Genomic DNA, 15,420 nt, shown 5'->3' with positions numbered 1-15,420 from the left:
ATGGACTAAAATTACAAAAGGAAGTTGCAAGTTCCTAACATGTGGGGTGTGCTGAGCAGACAGAAGGCCGGTAGATGCATTGCTGTGCTGTGCTATGCTGAGCTACAAGGATGGACAATTTCTGTGGCCCGGCACGCTTGTTTTGCAGTTTTACCTGGAAGGTCTCGTTGAGTGGTTAACATCATGGACGCTTGTTCTCCTCTCGTCTCCATAGAAAACGTAGCCTGCTCCGGCACCACCAAATGCTGTCATCGTCTCGGCAACAAAAATTTTGCCATCATCTCCAATTCCCCCAGAAAAATGTTGCTGAGGCCCGCGCTGGCGTGCTGCAAGCTCTACATCTCCGAGGCACGCAACGCGCCGGCCCTGCGGGCCATCGAGCGCGCGGCGGCGGGGCTCCGCCCGGCCGCGGTGCTCGTCAACGCGTTCGCCGACGACGCCTACAACAGGGTCGGATACACTCTCGTCTCGCGCCTCGCGGGCGCCGGTGCCGGCCCCCCTCCCCTGCAGCGCGCCGCGTTCGGCGTGGTCGCCGCCGCGCTCGAGGCCGTAGACCTGGGCTCCCACGCCGGCGCGCACCCGCGGCTCGGCGTCGTGGACCACGTCGCCTTCCACCCCTTGGCGGGGGCCCACCTCGAGGATGTCGCTGCGCTCGCCAGGGTGGTGGCGGCTGACATCGGAGACAAGCTTCGAGGTACTTGGTTCTTCTTCCCAATCATCCCAAATGTGATGCTCTTGTTTTGTGCAATGACTTAATTAGCACATTGATAAAATTCTCGGAGACATATTTCCCAAAAAAATATAGAAAAATCAAAGAACTAGAAGAATCATTCCCTCCAGTTTGTATTACTTTCCTTCAGGATTTTACCTATCATTTTGTTCATATCATTTCTGTGCGACAAACCACAAGTTTTAGTGATGAATTTGTTCATATCATCTATGTGCCATATATCTAATACTTCAATGTAATGTATACTGGTATAAAAAGTTTGGAAAATTTAAGTTCTTGCCACCGCTTCATTTACCGTTTCAGTCTTTGCCACTGATTCCGAAAACTTGTTCGGTTCTTACCACGAACCAAATAATTACAAATGCAATGGCAAAAGCCGAAACTGTAATTGAGGTTTTAGACAGGAGTAGAAGCACTACATTGCTTGGAAGAATTAGTAGATGCTTAGTGCTGATTGTGTGCATTCTGATGCTGCAGTGCCGACGTATCTGTACGGAGCAGCTCACAGCCAAGGGAGGACACTGGCCTCCATCAGGAGGCAGCTCGGGTACTTCACTCCCAACTCGCCAGGTGACCAATGGCGGGGCGCGCCGGACGCATCTTCCCTGCCCGTCGCCCCGGACGCAGGCCCCAGGACGCCGTCGAGGTCCAAGGGCGTGGTGGTCGTCGGCGCCACCGCCTGGGTGGACAACTACAACGTGCCCGTGCACACCTCCGACGTGGGTGCAGCAAAGCGGATCGCGCGGGCGGTCAGCGAGCGCGGCGGCGGGCTCGAGTCCGTGCAGGCGATGGGTCTCGCGCACGCCGAGGGCCTCACCGAGGTCGCCTGCAACCTGCTCGACCCGGCGAGGGTCGGCGCCGACCAGGTGCAGGAGAGGGTGCAGCAGCTCGCGGCCGCGCAGGGGCTCGCCGTCGGGAAGGGGTACTTCACCGACTTCTCACAGGAGAAGATCGTCGAGCTGTACCAGCAATCAGCTGAAGCTGAGGCCACCCAACTGTGACCAAGTAATTCTTGCACTGTGTTAATGTGGAATAAAAACAAGTGATGACCTGCATCATGCCGAAACTACAACACTGATTTCAGGAGCAAAAAGGAGAATTTAAGGAGCAAGGAACTATTCAAGTCTTCTTAGCCTGTAGAAAGTCGCAGTTTCGATCACGAAATGAATTTACAAGTGCAAATAGCTGTAGTAACCGTGCATTCCCAGGCCAGGTTCTTCCAATCTCTAGTAATTACAGAGCACAATACTTCCAAGTTGGGCGATCACCATTAACCAGCACCCACAAACGAAAGACTAGACTGCATAAAGTGAACATGCAACTGGAAGATTGTCCATTCAGTAGATGTTATTCTGTCCACGAAGTCCACGATCGATGGATCACCTTTCTCACCGTTGGTTGTCCCTCCTCCGTGCGTAGCGGGTCCTGTCATTGTACCTAGGCCTATCTGCTGCTCTCTGGGGCACAGGCTCGACCCTCCTTTGCCTCTCCGGAGGCCTCTGAACAATCTCCCCATTAACAAAGAGCTCAGCTGGAAAATAAAAAAGATCAAAACGCTAATATATTATTTTCAAAGAGTAACCACCCCATTGCAGACCAAATCAGAGTACAACAAGCAAACTCCAATATATTGTTAATCTATTTAAGATAATATGACACTTAAAATATCTAAATAAAGTAAATGGTCATGAATACATTGTTAATGTTTCATCTCCAATGATGCACTACTCCATTGTTGTGAAGAGCAGAACCGATAACGAGAATTGCTTGAAGTCCAATAGCATTCAAAACAAGACATTGCCAAATGACTCCCTTGCTTTGCCAAGATGGACTAAAGAATATCATGGCACAAACATATTCAAATAACTGGATTCCGTAGGATCAGAAACACAAGAGAAAAACAACAAGCCAGCAAATGAAGTGAAGCGCATGCTACAAGAGGCATAACAAGAGTCTCTTGAGACATCAAAGTAATGTTGGTTTTAATAATGATTTCACTTTTTCCATGATGAATGGAAAATGTTCATTAACAACGTATCATCCCTACTGATCTGTGCCCTATTCATTAAGGTGCAGAACCGTTAGAGAGACACTTGTTATTAGTCCATTAGCATTCATTGCAAGACATCGCCAACTAGGCTTCACCGCTTTGTCAAGATGGACTAGGAAGACGAGTTTGGTCAAGAATGGTCACCAGTTGAACTACTAAATACAAAACAGAAAAAATCTTTCAACCTGAGGTAAAAGTGTGTAGATAATGTCTCATCCCTACTGATCTGTGCCCCATTTCATTAAGGTGCAGAACCGTTAGAGAGAGACTTGTTATCAGTCCATTAGCATTCAAAGCAGAACATTGCCAACTAGGCTTCACCGCTTTGCCAAGATGGACTAGAAGCCGAATTTGGTCATAAATGGTCACCAGCTGAACTACTGAACACAAAACGGACAAAAGCCTCAAAATGATCAAGACCTTATGGGTAAAAGTGTGTAGCTAATGTCTCATCCCTACTGATCTGAACCTCATTTCATTGAGATGCAGAACCGTTAGAGAGACAATTTTATTAGTCCATTAGCATTCAAAGCAGGGCATTGCCTGAAAGGCTTCACAGCTTTGCCAAGATGGACTAGAATATCAATGTGATTAGGACCGGCCGGGCTTGAAGATACAACAGTGGAACAATGCCTCAACCCAGTGATATACACACTGTTCCATTTCATTGAGGTGGCTAACTGAGTCGGCATTCCATTCCATAGACATGGAAAGGAAACAATTCCATTGCAGGCTTCGTGGTGCTAAAAAGTGATATACTGTGAACAACGCTAAGGAAACATTCAGTGAACTAGATACTACACCCTTTTTTTTCATACAAACTAGTTGGTTCCCCATAGAAAAACCATATCGGTGGTGCAAGAAATCTACCTCCATAGTCCTTGTACTCAGGATCAACATACGAATCCGGGAGCACAAAGAGAACACCAGGGAGCCCTGCAGTACAACATAAACAACATTGCATCAGATACGTCTCAGGTGTTGAGCGGCAGGGTAAGAAACTAAGAACACATCATAACCCATAGGACAGAACAAACCTTCGAGTTTGTTGGATGTCTCCTCATCGATCTCGCACCCGAACCCGAAGTACCTCTCGCATGAGACGTTGTAGATCTTCCTCTTCGCCTCCTCCTCGCTGCAGCACAGCCAAAACGCCAGGTTGGAAAATATCACGAATCTGGAAAAGAAGGGATGCATTAATGAATCGGCGGTCGGAGAAGAGCTGTACCTTCCGAGGACCTTCGCAAGGGTTTGGATGTAGCAGTCGATCATCTGCTGCTTGCTGGCGCCCTCCCCGCCGGGCTTGTCCATCACGATGAGCCAGTGCTCGTAGTCGCAGCCCGGGAACAGCGGCGCCATCTCCGTCGGCGCGCGGTCCCCACCCCCGCCGGACCGCATCGGGGAGTACCCGTCCCCACCCGGCCGCCGCGCCATCCAGCGCGGGAAGCCGAGGCGAGAGGCCGCCACCGCGGCAGCGGCGGCCGGGCGCAGCAGCAGCTGCTGCTCAGGGGCAGCCGCCGCCGGCCCACGGCGGAGGAGCGTGGGGACCGAGAACGAGGAGGCGCGGCGGGAGAGAAGCCTCCGGGCGGCGGCGGCGGCGGCAGCGGCCATGGTGGTGCGGTAAAACCCTAGCGGGCGGCGGCAGCGGAGTGGAGCGGCGGAATGGATGCGACAAGTGTGGGAGGGTCTGGAGCGCGAATTTAAAGCTGCATGACGGGGGTTTAGGCCCATTGGGCTTTGGGCGGAGATGGGCTTGAGGTGGGCTTTTCATGGGCCTGGTTTGAAGAGTAATGAAGCCTAGTTAATTTGGCTTTTTCAGATGCAGACCACAATATCTATGTCGTTGATTGTTATTGAGATTATCTTTGCTGAAGATGTGAAATCCGAAGTGCTGCCACACTCACATATTGGGTGCACAGCGCAAACACCCTGATGCAATACAAACATCGTGCATGTTCGCTCATAAGCTCATCGAAAAGACTTCGGTACCAAAACTTAGATCATAAGCTCAATGGACAAACGAGCAACGAATACCCTCTCCAAAAAACAAAAACAAGAACAAAAAAACGAGCAACGAATGTATTGATGCTATGGTACACTGGTGAACGCACCAAATGAATCGTCTCACTGAGGTATCGTTCAAACATTAGGCTACAACACCGCTGTATCATCATTCCCTTACCAGAGAGGAGCAAAAACGAACGGAAAATCGAGCTACTGACGTCTGTGCATGAATTGTCTTCCAAACCATGTTTTATAGTCACTTTCATATCCTCATTCCCTTACCTGATATATTAATATCTACTGGATGGCAACAACTAATTGACCTTGATCTAAAAGATGGGCCAACAAGGCTGTAAAAAAGAGAAAAGAAAATGGCAAAACTGTATGAGGGCAAGGTATATGCGCTTGAAGACTGCTGCAGTATCTATCTGAACTTCACTGGTGATGCTACCAAACTGCAAAATGTTGCAGTGACCGGACAAATGGAGAGAGTATGAGGAAAGAATAAAAGAATCCGCACCACTTGATTCATTCCGCTCAGGAAGTATTATCAAGTTCAGGAACTACAGCTGTGGAGGCTTCGATGTGTGATAGCCGCGCAGCTCCTAGAAGTTGCTCCGGGAGCTCATCGTAGGTGTTTGCCTGCACGTGTAACAGTCACAAAAACGTGTATTTGGCTGAGAGATTATTTAAACTTAATGCTGTAGCCTTGAAATCAAAGATTTCAGAGGGGTTTACCTGTATAAGAAAAGCCATGTCAACTACCAATGTGGTAACAACACCAAACACCAAGCCTAGAACTCCATTTGCAACTGCTGATGAACCAATATCTACATCTACCTGCAGAAGAGTGGCTCGTGTGTTCATACGAAGCCAAAACTTTCACAAAGGATCAATTGTTCTAATGCTATAATCATAACCTCTAGAAGGATTTATTCACACACGATCAATAGAATGCTCCTTTGTGGTAAAAAAAAATAGAATCGCTTTGTTGTTCATCAACAAAAAAGAATTTGAGTTGCAACTATATTTAGTGCCTTACTTCCAAGTACTCAGGACCACGCAAATAGCTGCAATCGACAGCCTTCCCCAGTAAGCAAGGGGTGCTTCCAACGCTTTGCCGCACTATCCAAGACCCCTGAACAATTCAAGTATGCTAAAGTGTCAACGGCTAACATAAGTACTCTATATGACTTTGCACTGGAACAGACCTTTGGAACAGATGGGATAAGCTTCAATCTGCTGTTTCGAAAATCATCATCACCATCAGCAAAACGCTGCAATAGTGATCCTTTCTTCAAGGAGCTTGTGACAAAATAGAGGACCAAGCTGTAATGGCTTGATCCAGGAATCTGCAAAAGCATAGTGACTTAACCAGCATAACCTAAGTACAGAAGAAAAGCACTGATAGGATGAAAAACATGTAATTAAAGAAAAGCCAAACAGATTAATCTTTTTTCCCTGAGGGCACACGAAGATTATATTATTTAGTTATAAAAATACAACTGGCTAAAGCTACAAACCAACAACCATGCAAACAGTATGTTAATCATATGAAACTTGCACAGCAGTATACTGCACCTGCTCGTATTTCTAATGTTTATGAAACAAACCCCAATAGGCCTTCTACAAGAACAGATGCAGATTGCTGAGCAAGGAACCAACATATTTATATATCGTGGTTGCTTTGTGAGAAAAGGTGCGGCCAGGACAGAAAGAAATGGACAATGGGGGAGGAGTGTGAAAAACAAACTTACTTGTATGTTTACAAGAAAAGTGAACATCCCCTTCTCGGCAGCAACCTACATATTTTAAGGCTCGGTTAAAATCATCATGTAGCAATAGCACCGGATAAGTTAGGACAGTCCTAACCAAAGGCAAGAAATCTTCACTGCTATTCACATGCATGGTCTCTCTTCTTCTCTCCAACCTATACCTTCCATGGTAAATGACAATGTGCCATAAACGTTCAATTTCAAACTTTGCCTGATGTAATCTAACCCAGAGCCAGCTAAAAGTCTGAACGATAATTATTCAAATACAGACCCAGTATTTGTTTGTATATTGTCCAGAATTCACATGATTGGTCGGTCGTATGTAAATCATATTACATATTATCTTTTCACATGATAGAGATATTTACACATCTCATGTACTCACTACTATGCAGATTGCAGAGTACAACTAAATGAGGCACCTAAAATATATATGAAAGAAAAAGCATTAGCACAAGGTTTACTAAAACAGGGAACAGCTACATCGATGTATTTAAAGTATAATTTTGGTTGAACCAACTGTTCTCCAAGACAGAAGTATTCTATCATTCCAAGTTCTGCTTTGCAGGTTAGAGACTGGCGTCTCATGTGTCAATGTAACCATGCAAAGAAAATTACAGAAAAGGTGCACGGAAATATGAATGAACCATTAAGCAAACATAATACATTTCTTACCTGAGCTGCGCATCCTTTCCGCCTGGCAACATGATCCATACGCTTGGTATCCTTAAGCCAGTCAATCGCTACAAGCTCCATAAGGTACTTCCCTGCTGGTACCTGTAAGTCAAATGAGAACATACTAAGTCATTGATTACATGTGCTATTCTTCAAAAAGAAAAGAAACCTATTGCGTTACTTGAACGTTTAGACCTTGGATTTGTCATGTGGAAAGTTCTTGCTACGAACTTTAAAGATCTTGCTATCAGGTACTGTCCAACAGTTACGACTTTTCTCATTTGCATCCTGACGAATAATGCCCGAAAACCCAGACAAATCTATTGGATCTGAAGGATCACCAAATATGATGGCAAAGGGGTCAGGTTAAAAAATGGCCAATCACTTGGTAACTAATATGGATATCAGAATACAAGCATGGAGTTAGAAAAGAAAAGAACCTGAGCACTTAGCATCGCTGTCAGATTTGGTAGGTTCTTCCTGTGCATGAATTGCAATGAAACTTTATTGTAAAGCGAACCAACAGTAAAACTCTTTGCAAACTACAGTAGTACGAATGTTCTAAGGCATAGCTGTATAATAGGCCATTCACCTCCAAGCTAGCTTCAGGAAGTTGATAATCATCATCTTCATCTGACTCTTCATCTATCATATCTAAACCCTTGTTATCAGCTTGTCCTGAATCTGCTTGTTTGGTCTTCGAGTCAACATCTTGAAGCTTCTTATCCTTTTTCACTGAGACCGCATTGACCATATTATCCATCACCGGAATCCTTGGAACTATATGAATTTCATCCGTTTGGGAAAAGTATTCACGCAATCCTGGACATAAATGTAATTGTCAAACCATAACAGCCACGAACCCTCAGGAAAAGGGACAATGAGAGCCTTCACCATACTTTATTTGCACTTCTATCATGAATGGATAATCAAGACATCATGTAATTACAGGTTAAAATAGTTGTGTGTACTTTGTACCAGCAACACAGTTCTGCATCTGCAACAAAGAGTGGTACTGGAATGATGGAAAGTAGTTCACGCCCCATCCCTTAAGATCAATTTGCATAAGGTGTTGAACTTGAGTGCGCGGTCTCCCGTTGAGACATTTGAGAGGAGAAATCTTGAAACCTCCACCTGAAATAGTAGGATGTTAAGGAAAAAAACAAAGTTGACAAAACTTAACAAAACAAAACAAAAGGGTGGATTCCTGACAAGCAAAAGGCAAATTACTTTCGATAAAAGCCCTCACAAATCCTGGTTGGGGGCCACAGTTCTGATGTTCAGTAGATCGAAACAGCACAACTGTAAGTTCAAGCACAAAGCATCAAACAGGGCACTCTCGATGGATGAGTAACCAGAAAGGAAATCATTTTAAAAATTACCATAGCTTCCATCATCGTTGCGCCGCCAGTATCGTACATAACAAAGATCTCGGGGCCAGACCAACCTGCATGTTCACATAAGATGGAAGCATGTAACTCCAAATCTGAGGTAGTGCGGTCTGCAGTGTAATATATCAATATGACTTTTGGAATCCAATGCCTCATGGTGCTGCCACATAACAGTAGCAGGTTTCCATCCTGCCCTTTTCAATGGTAAAACTCTGACTAGAGATACCAAAGTATGCCTTCCAGGTGCCAGCATTCCAGAGCTAATCTAGAAAGTTGATTTTACATGGTACATCATAGATTTAAACTTTTTGAGAGTAATGCAAGAGGCTTAAGCAAGGATATAAACACCCACTATATGATTTCACAAGATATACCAGATACTGTAAAACATACTGAATTGTTGCATACTGCCTGGTACTGGTGCATTCAGTCACCCAGGCAGTACAAAGAATACTGGATTTGGTACTGGGTGCAGGCAATGCCAATCTGCATGTACTACAGTATACGTCTCATTCCAAAATTCTGAACTCAAATCTAAATAAATCAAAGTTTGTGTTCATAGTTATTGAGCTATCAGGGTATTCTTTCATCATCATTCTAAGAGGATGTGCAATGCAAACATCATGCGAGTTGTTAGAAAGAAGCAACAGGTGATAACTGATAGGTAACACAACAAAAATGTAGTTACATTGAACACCAGTTCAGCTGCAGTCGATGATATAGTATTGCAGTATGACCATCAACCTCTTCAACTAAACTCCCATATTGGAAGCTACAATCCCACCTACAGTGAAGAATAAAGAACACTGGGGTCAATATCCATTGAAGGACGATGAGAAAGTAAAACAGCAAACACTTACTCATATCGTGTTACATCCATACTCATTACAAGCCCAAAAATGGCTTCGCATGTGGCTTCCACAACTCCGACAGCCCTCATTGCTCGGCTACAGCTTCTTGCCTGCACATAACAAGAAACAAGTGTGGTCATTCTGTCAACATAAGCAGAGAGTTTCATCCACTGTACAACAATATATAGGCAAGACCGCAAGAGGAGCTACATACAAGGTATTCAACCTCCACAAGTTCTTCAAAGATGCGTAATCCTGCCAATGATAAAACAGGATACCCTCAGTCCCAGTATAACACCATTTTACTTGATTTCAAAGTCTCCTCTAATAGGAAGGATCAATAATTTATGTAAATGAACTGCAAACTTGCCATTCTGGCATCTAAGTAGCCGCCAGTTCTTTCTGGAGTAAGCCTGATTGGTGTCATTCTGATTTGACAGCCCAATATCAGGCTCTTTGGTCCAGTCATGTACTGAATCAGGAGGGCCTAGCAGAATAAATGACAAAGCAAGTTCCGTGGAATAGCCGTAGGTCAATATAAACTATCAAATAAGATTTATGACAATAGAAGAACTATGTAATAGAACTGTACCATTCCCTATAGTTGTCCTGCGAAGCAAGGTGGGCCGGGGCTGTTCTTCATCTTCAGGTCTGCAGTAGAATAAATAACCAGTTAACAAAAAGAAAGGACTAATATGCAATTATAAAACAAGATAAACTTCACATGCCCACTGTCATGATCAGAGAACGAAAATGGTCCTCCAAGATCCATGTCAAAGTCCAATGAAGCGAAAGCTTTACGGTTTTTAGCTGTCGTAGTATCTTGTTGCTGCACAATGAAGATCACTGACATTTAGCATAAGGGCATGTGGCATTTACAAAATACTTTGCAGTTAAACACAATTTCCTGACAATTGGATGTTCTGACAATAATTCTGGTCAATGATCAACCAGGTGCCTGATTATATATAGTTAATGCATTGATAGACCTCTTATGGAACTTAACAAGCACATAGCAGAATGTTCGCAACTCTCTTTTTCAATACTGTCTAGAAATAATTATATTCACTGGCATGCCATTACCACCAAGTAAGAAAATAATGAAAAAAATGCTGTAGCATCTAATCCTTGTTTCTGTTCAGAAATGCCATATATACATAGATAATTGTTTAGAGGGCTCTATTCAAGTTAGTCGGACTTACTACACCTGATCAATGAGAAGCTCTATCTTCCTTTTCCAGGCCAGGGCATCCTCAATATCATTTGCACCCATCTGGTTGAACACAGAGTATTCATATCAATGATGGACAATATAGCAAAAGTTACCTTATCACAAAGAAAAAGTGACTAACAAGTAACAACACAAGCTGGCAGACTGAAAAAAAGAGGAAAAAGTACACGCAGCAGTAATCTAGTTTTCATCCTGAACTGCAAAGGTGGCTGACATTTGCTAACTATACCTTCAACTTTAAAAAATGAAGCAAATGGGAATCTTAGACGGTTTTGTAATTGAGGGTCAAAAAATCTGACAACATGTCATAGCATTTGCTTTTGCTGCATATTTGCAGTAGTACAAAATAATTACGAAGAAATTTCTCTGTCAAATGTAGGTAAAAGAACATCATAAAATCCAAATTTAAAACTAGTTATTACGACATATAGTCAGATAGCTCTGAAAGCATTGAAGGGCTCAGTGTTATAACAAACCGTGATTTGAGTCTCCTTTTGTTTCTTGTTGTAAATGCATAGCACATAGATCATCTGCAAAATTTAACAGGACTAATGATGAGAAGAAGAAAAAGAAAATTACCTTAAATTTTCAAGCAAATGACAGAAATAAGTTTAGAGTGTGCACAACATTCATGAATAAGATACAGAAAGTCAGAAACCGCAGAAAATCCTTACAATACAGCCATTGAAGATGATTTGTCTATTGCTGGTCGAGGCAAGTATACAAATTTTAGCCTTTGAAAAGATATTTTTGCAAAATATTTCTAACACCCCTACGGCCTACCTGGTAGTAGGGGCCCGAGTGGGCCACATGGTATGTTGTGGTGATGGGTTAGTCCGACATTGAAAGTTTGAAGCAAATTGTACTAGCATATAATACCTTTTGGCCCAAACATAGTACTTCTTGGTTTACCCTTTTACATGGAGTAAGCTGGCATGCATCTATAGACCTATCCCACATAGGGTACTGATTTTGATCATATGTTGGGCCCTAGGGTGTTGCGGATAGTATCAGAGCATCAACCCAAGTTGCACATGTACATGCTAACCCTCATGGGTGCCCATGGTACGAAGGTTGCACAAAGTGATGGTTTTGGGCACCTACCACATGTGGTGTGATGTCAGGTCATTATCCCTTAAAGGAAGGTGTGTAACACCCCCACCCACCAATCCAAGCACCCGTTAGTAGGGGCCTGAGTGGCTGATGTGGTGTGTCATGGTGATGGGTTACTGGGTCCCACGTTAGAAGGTTCGAGTGAATACAGTTTGACAAGTTTTTTCCCCAATACTTCTATATTTTACTAGTTGATAGAATAACTGGGGTAAATGATGGAACATCAACAGTAGCTTTTGTAGGTGAAATATTTGTGAATTTATTCAAGAAAAAACTACCACCAAGTATTTGTTGTATAAGGAATTAATGTGCATGTGCCCTGTAACTGAAAATGCAACATGCACATGCCACACTCATTGCTTATGCTAGATGATGCAAACAAACGGGAAGAGCAAACGTACTTGCCCATGATGTGTTTTAAGCCCTCTATCCTCAACTCTGCAATTTCCATCAATAAGAATTGACTTGAGTGGCATCTGCAAACCCAAAAACATCGAGTAAAAAATCAAATACAACAGTAACCATCCACCTTTTGCGGAATGCTCGCATTAAACCATGCACTGCAATGACACTGGAATGCTTTATATTAGTTTGCAATACTCTCGTTAAGGCACAGCACAGGATGAATAAAGCTCATAAACTTTAAAAAAGGATCATTGTAATTGCTTACGAACTAGAAATATTCTTAATCTCAAAAATATGCTTTGGATCCATGAAAGCAGCAACTTTACAGCTAATCATTATTTTGAATGATTGGAGCACTAAAAAAGTCCAGGCAGGCCAAACAAGTTGCTTACATGATTAACAGAGGACGAAAACTCCACTTATTAACAAGTGTGTCATTAATCAGCACTTCCCGGACTCTATTAATAAATAAAGCATCTAATTACCCAAATGGTCAACAGCTCCAGCATCAATAAAGCATCTGCTATTTAAAATAAAAATCCTGAAGCTTCACAGTTCACAATTGGCATCAGCTCGCATGATTCCTACATTAAACAACAATTATTCCATGAACTGCTCCAGAGTCCAGACCCAGTTCCATGCATCTCAATCTGGTCAAACCCTCAAAATTCAAAAATTACGAGAGGGAAAACCCAAAGTCTATGCATCACATCAGGACTCATGCAAACAAACTCCCACAGCAATCTGACCGCCACAGTTAATTGAAGTAACTAGAACTGCAGCCAAATTTCACAACAGAGCAACGCAGATTTCCTCAACAGATGGATCACAACTCTAAGGACCCCTGCGGCAAAATTCAGAGAATACACTGCACGATGCATCGCCTACCATGTTGTCCTTGGGCTCCTTCTTGTAGTAGGCGAGCAGCTTGTTGTCGAGGATGAAGTAGCGCGTATGGAAGAACGACCTCCCGATCTTCCTCCGCCCGTACCGCACCATCCACCCCTCGTGTCGTACCGGCGCCGCGGCGCCCTTCGGCAGCTCCCCGCTCCGCGCCATCGCCGCCGCCGCCGAGGGTCGCGGGAGCTCGCCGCTCCTCGCGGCCTCCCGCCTCGACGCCGACGAGTTCAGCATCTTCAGCGCCACTCCCGAGCCGTCGCAATTCCTCCAGGCCCCTCGCCCTCGTCACGGAGCCATCCCTCGAGACGGGGTTGCGAGTGGTGTGAACAGGGGAACCCTAGGTGAGGTGGGGCCCGCGAATTGCGGGCTCCGGCCGGAGTCCGGCAAGAGGCGGAGGCGGAGGAGGGGAGGGATTCGAGGCGGGGGAAGCGGGGAGAGGAGGCCAGGTTTGAGGCGGACGTTAATTATTATGATTATGAAGTCGCTATATCATTAATTAATTCTATTTGTGTCCCGTTTTCTTGTTGAGTCCTTGTGTTTGACTCAAATTACTATTTCGTCACGACTGGAGTCTTTTGCAGGTCCCTGGATTTATTTGCACTTCGTCAAAGAAAGTAGCAAATCATCAGTGCGTGTCTCGACATGCACCTGTTCAGAATCCGACCAGGATTTGGTGTCTGGTTTGTTAATCTTTTGGCACAGAAAATATTACTCGGACATAAACGCATAGGTATCCAAATTCAACTCGAATTCATGAGACCGATTTGGTAAAAGAGAAAAATAGACATGGTACTAAAAGAAATGCAATCTTAAAAAAATTTCACTACGTCAAAGTGCAAAGCTCATCCAATGACAACCCTCACAACAACCAAAACAGTTCACACAAGCAATGCTTCAAAAGTACTACATAGCCAGCCAAGAACACATGTGACTCCTTTAAGTATTGTTATTTTTTTCATATAGCAACATGTACTTGAATGTTAGAACAGCTTGGACCATCTACCTTAGACTATTTAGGTCCATCTTAATGTCGCTTTGGTCCACATATGTAATAAACCACGTGGACATCTCAACTACCATCTTAGTACCTATGCGCTAACTTTTGAAACACCAACTATTAGCATGACTAACTTTTGGATTTATTTGCTATCCTAAGTTTTTCACATTACAGAACCTGTGTGCTACTTTTAACCATGTGACATTTACAGATAAACTAAAGTGTGTTTTCATAAGCGTCTGACCAAGATAAACCAATTAATCCTAACAAGTAAAGAAAAAGGTCAAGCCTTTTCATGAAAAATTAGCACCACGTGAGCATCTTTCCGAAGACATATAAGTCGATGCCAAATGGCCAGTAGCTTAGTGCCTTTTTTTAAGCTTTTGCTTCAACTCATAGGTGATTAAACATAGTAACATACCATGCGCTAAAAGGCCCATTTTGTTAATTAGCCTATTCGAAAGGGGCGCTTCGCAAAAAAAAATCGCCAGGGAGCGGCGGGAAAAGAATGGCGCCCCACGTCGCGCTTCCCCGCACGGAAGCCGTTTCAAAGAGCCTGCCGGCCGTCCGTGCCTCGCCGCGTGGACACGTGGACGGCTGCGATGGGGTCGGAGTGGGTGACCAGGGGTTAATTGCGTGGTCAAATCCGCAATTAATGATGTCTACTTGGCTGAAGTTAATTAATCAGTCTGTGCGTGTTTTGGTCGACATGTGGTTGTTGTGGGTTGGAAGGAAGGATTACCGTGACGATCAAGGAAAAAATCTACTCTCAAATAGGTATTATTTTAAAATTTTATTTTATTTTTAAATAGATGTTGTTTTAGGTTTTTAAGATGATGTTTTATTAGAGTGTTCATATTAAATACTATTAGAAAGTGGAGTTTCAATTCAATAAGTGTGGTGGATTAGTGGTTTATGTAATATTAATTGATAAATGTTGAAGAAAAATTGAGAAGGATAAATATATTATATATGAAAAAATTTATTGCAATATTGTTATATGTGCTGAAGATTAAAACGGCATTAAAAAAACAAAAGTAGTATGTCATTGATATCTCCTCTATAGCAGTGTCTGAACGACGATTACATGTTTCTAATATAGATTTTAAAACAGTGGAGATTGATGTGTTTCAAACCTATCTTGGATTTCAAAGATGTCTGTAGCAATGCTCACTCGTCAGCTACTTTAAAATCCGCGTTGAGAACATACAACAATCATCCAGAGAACGACAGGTCATTTCTTTTGTTTGCTCAGTGTGCTTTTCATAAGATTATGGGTTTATCGTCATCATACACCA

General features: G+C 43.4%; 3 protein-coding genes across 6 annotated transcripts; 1 reads left to right on the top strand and 2 right to left on the bottom strand.

Moving 5' to 3' along the window:
• Nucleotides 1-114: 114 nt before the first annotated feature.
• On the top strand, nt 115-1,853 carry LOC133926130 (uncharacterized). 2 transcript variants are annotated; one of them, XM_062371910.1, is made up of 3 exons: nt 115-694; nt 1,208-1,735; nt 1,815-1,853. In XM_062371910.1, exons 1-2 carry the CDS (start codon nt 184-186, stop codon nt 1,729-1,731), a joined length of 1,035 nt encoding a protein of 344 aa, XP_062227894.1. In that variant the 5' UTR covers nt 115-183; the 3' UTR covers nt 1,732-1,735; nt 1,815-1,853. The 2 variants fall into 2 exon arrangements, with proteins under 2 accessions (XP_062227894.1, XP_062227893.1); XM_062371909.1 differs by having other exon boundaries at nt 116-694; nt 1,208-1,853.
• Nucleotides 1,830-4,672, bottom strand: LOC133926131 (multiple organellar RNA editing factor 2, chloroplastic-like). The gene is made up of 4 exons (XM_062371911.1): nt 4,009-4,672; nt 3,818-3,915; nt 3,651-3,716; nt 1,830-2,261 (listed from the first exon to the last, which is right to left on the bottom strand). The coding sequence occupies exons 1-4, from the start codon at nt 4,509-4,511 to the stop codon at nt 2,119-2,121; spliced, it is 810 nt and encodes a 269-aa protein (XP_062227895.1). The 5' UTR covers nt 4,512-4,672; the 3' UTR covers nt 1,830-2,118.
• Nucleotides 4,673-5,015: 343 nt separating this feature from the next.
• On the bottom strand, nt 5,016-13,578 carry LOC133926128 (protein ENHANCED DISEASE RESISTANCE 2-like). Of its 3 annotated transcripts, XM_062371906.1 has the most exons (23): nt 13,114-13,578; nt 12,222-12,296; nt 11,184-11,237; nt 10,684-10,749; nt 10,205-10,305; nt 10,069-10,127; nt 9,847-9,963; nt 9,691-9,731; nt 9,486-9,586; nt 9,314-9,409; nt 8,617-8,681; nt 8,465-8,536; nt 8,213-8,368; nt 7,827-8,056; nt 7,675-7,714; nt 7,430-7,563; nt 7,235-7,336; nt 6,542-6,586; nt 5,996-6,136; nt 5,827-5,922; nt 5,523-5,624; nt 5,305-5,426; nt 5,016-5,134 (listed from the first exon to the last, which is right to left on the bottom strand). In XM_062371906.1, the coding sequence occupies exons 1-22, from the start codon at nt 13,357-13,359 to the stop codon at nt 5,322-5,324; spliced, it is 2,244 nt and encodes a 747-aa protein (XP_062227890.1). In that variant the 5' UTR covers nt 13,360-13,578; the 3' UTR covers nt 5,016-5,134; nt 5,305-5,321. The 3 variants fall into 3 exon arrangements, with proteins under 3 accessions (XP_062227890.1, XP_062227888.1, XP_062227891.1); XM_062371904.1 differs by having other exon boundaries at nt 5,016-5,426; XM_062371907.1 differs by lacking the exons at nt 12,222-12,296; nt 13,114-13,578 and having other exon boundaries at nt 5,016-5,426; nt 10,679-10,749.
• Nucleotides 13,579-15,420: the final 1,842 nt, after the last annotated feature.

Source organism: Phragmites australis, chromosome 8 (genome assembly GCF_958298935.1).
Source record: "Phragmites australis chromosome 8, lpPhrAust1.1, whole genome shotgun sequence".
Classification (NCBI taxonomy): Eukaryota; Viridiplantae; Streptophyta; class Magnoliopsida; order Poales; family Poaceae; genus Phragmites; species Phragmites australis.
Note: the sequence above shows the minus strand (reverse complement) of the source record. Positions and strands in the feature narration are given on the sequence as shown.

What these genes read in the sequence shown, in the direction of transcription:
- LOC133926130 (XM_062371910.1), top strand. Translation starts at nt 184, where the DNA reads ATGGACGCTTGTTCTCCTCTCGTCTCCATAGAAAACGTAGCCTGCTCC. An exon ending in CATCGGAGACAAGCTTCGAG is followed by an intron (nt 695 to 1,207) that starts GTACTTGGTTCT and finishes CTGATGCTGCAG; the next exon opens with TGCCGACGTATCTGTACGGA.
- LOC133926128 (XM_062371904.1), bottom strand. Translation starts at nt 13,359, where the DNA reads ATGCTGAACTCGTCGGCGTCGAGGCGGGAGGCCGCGAGGAGCGGCGAG. An exon ending in AGGAGCCCAAGGACAACATG is followed by an intron (nt 12,297 to 13,113) that starts GTAGGCGATGCA and finishes TTGGGTTTGCAG; the next exon opens with ATGCCACTCAAGTCAATTCT. An exon ending in GATGCAGAACTGTGTTGCTG is followed by an intron (nt 8,057 to 8,212) that starts GTACAAAGTACA and finishes ATTTATGTCCAG; the next exon opens with GATTGCGTGAATACTTTTCC.
- LOC133926131 (XM_062371911.1), bottom strand. Translation starts at nt 4,511, where the DNA reads ATGGGCCTAAACCCCCGTCATGCAGCTTTAAATTCGCGCTCCAGACCC. An exon ending in CTTGCGAAGGTCCTCGGAAG is followed by an intron (nt 3,916 to 4,008) that starts GTACAGCTCTTC and finishes GCTGTGCTGCAG; the next exon opens with CGAGGAGGAGGCGAAGAGGA. An exon ending in TGAGTACAAGGACTATGGAG is followed by an intron (nt 2,262 to 3,650) that starts GTAGATTTCTTG and finishes TTTATTTTCCAG; the next exon opens with CTGAGCTCTTTGTTAATGGG.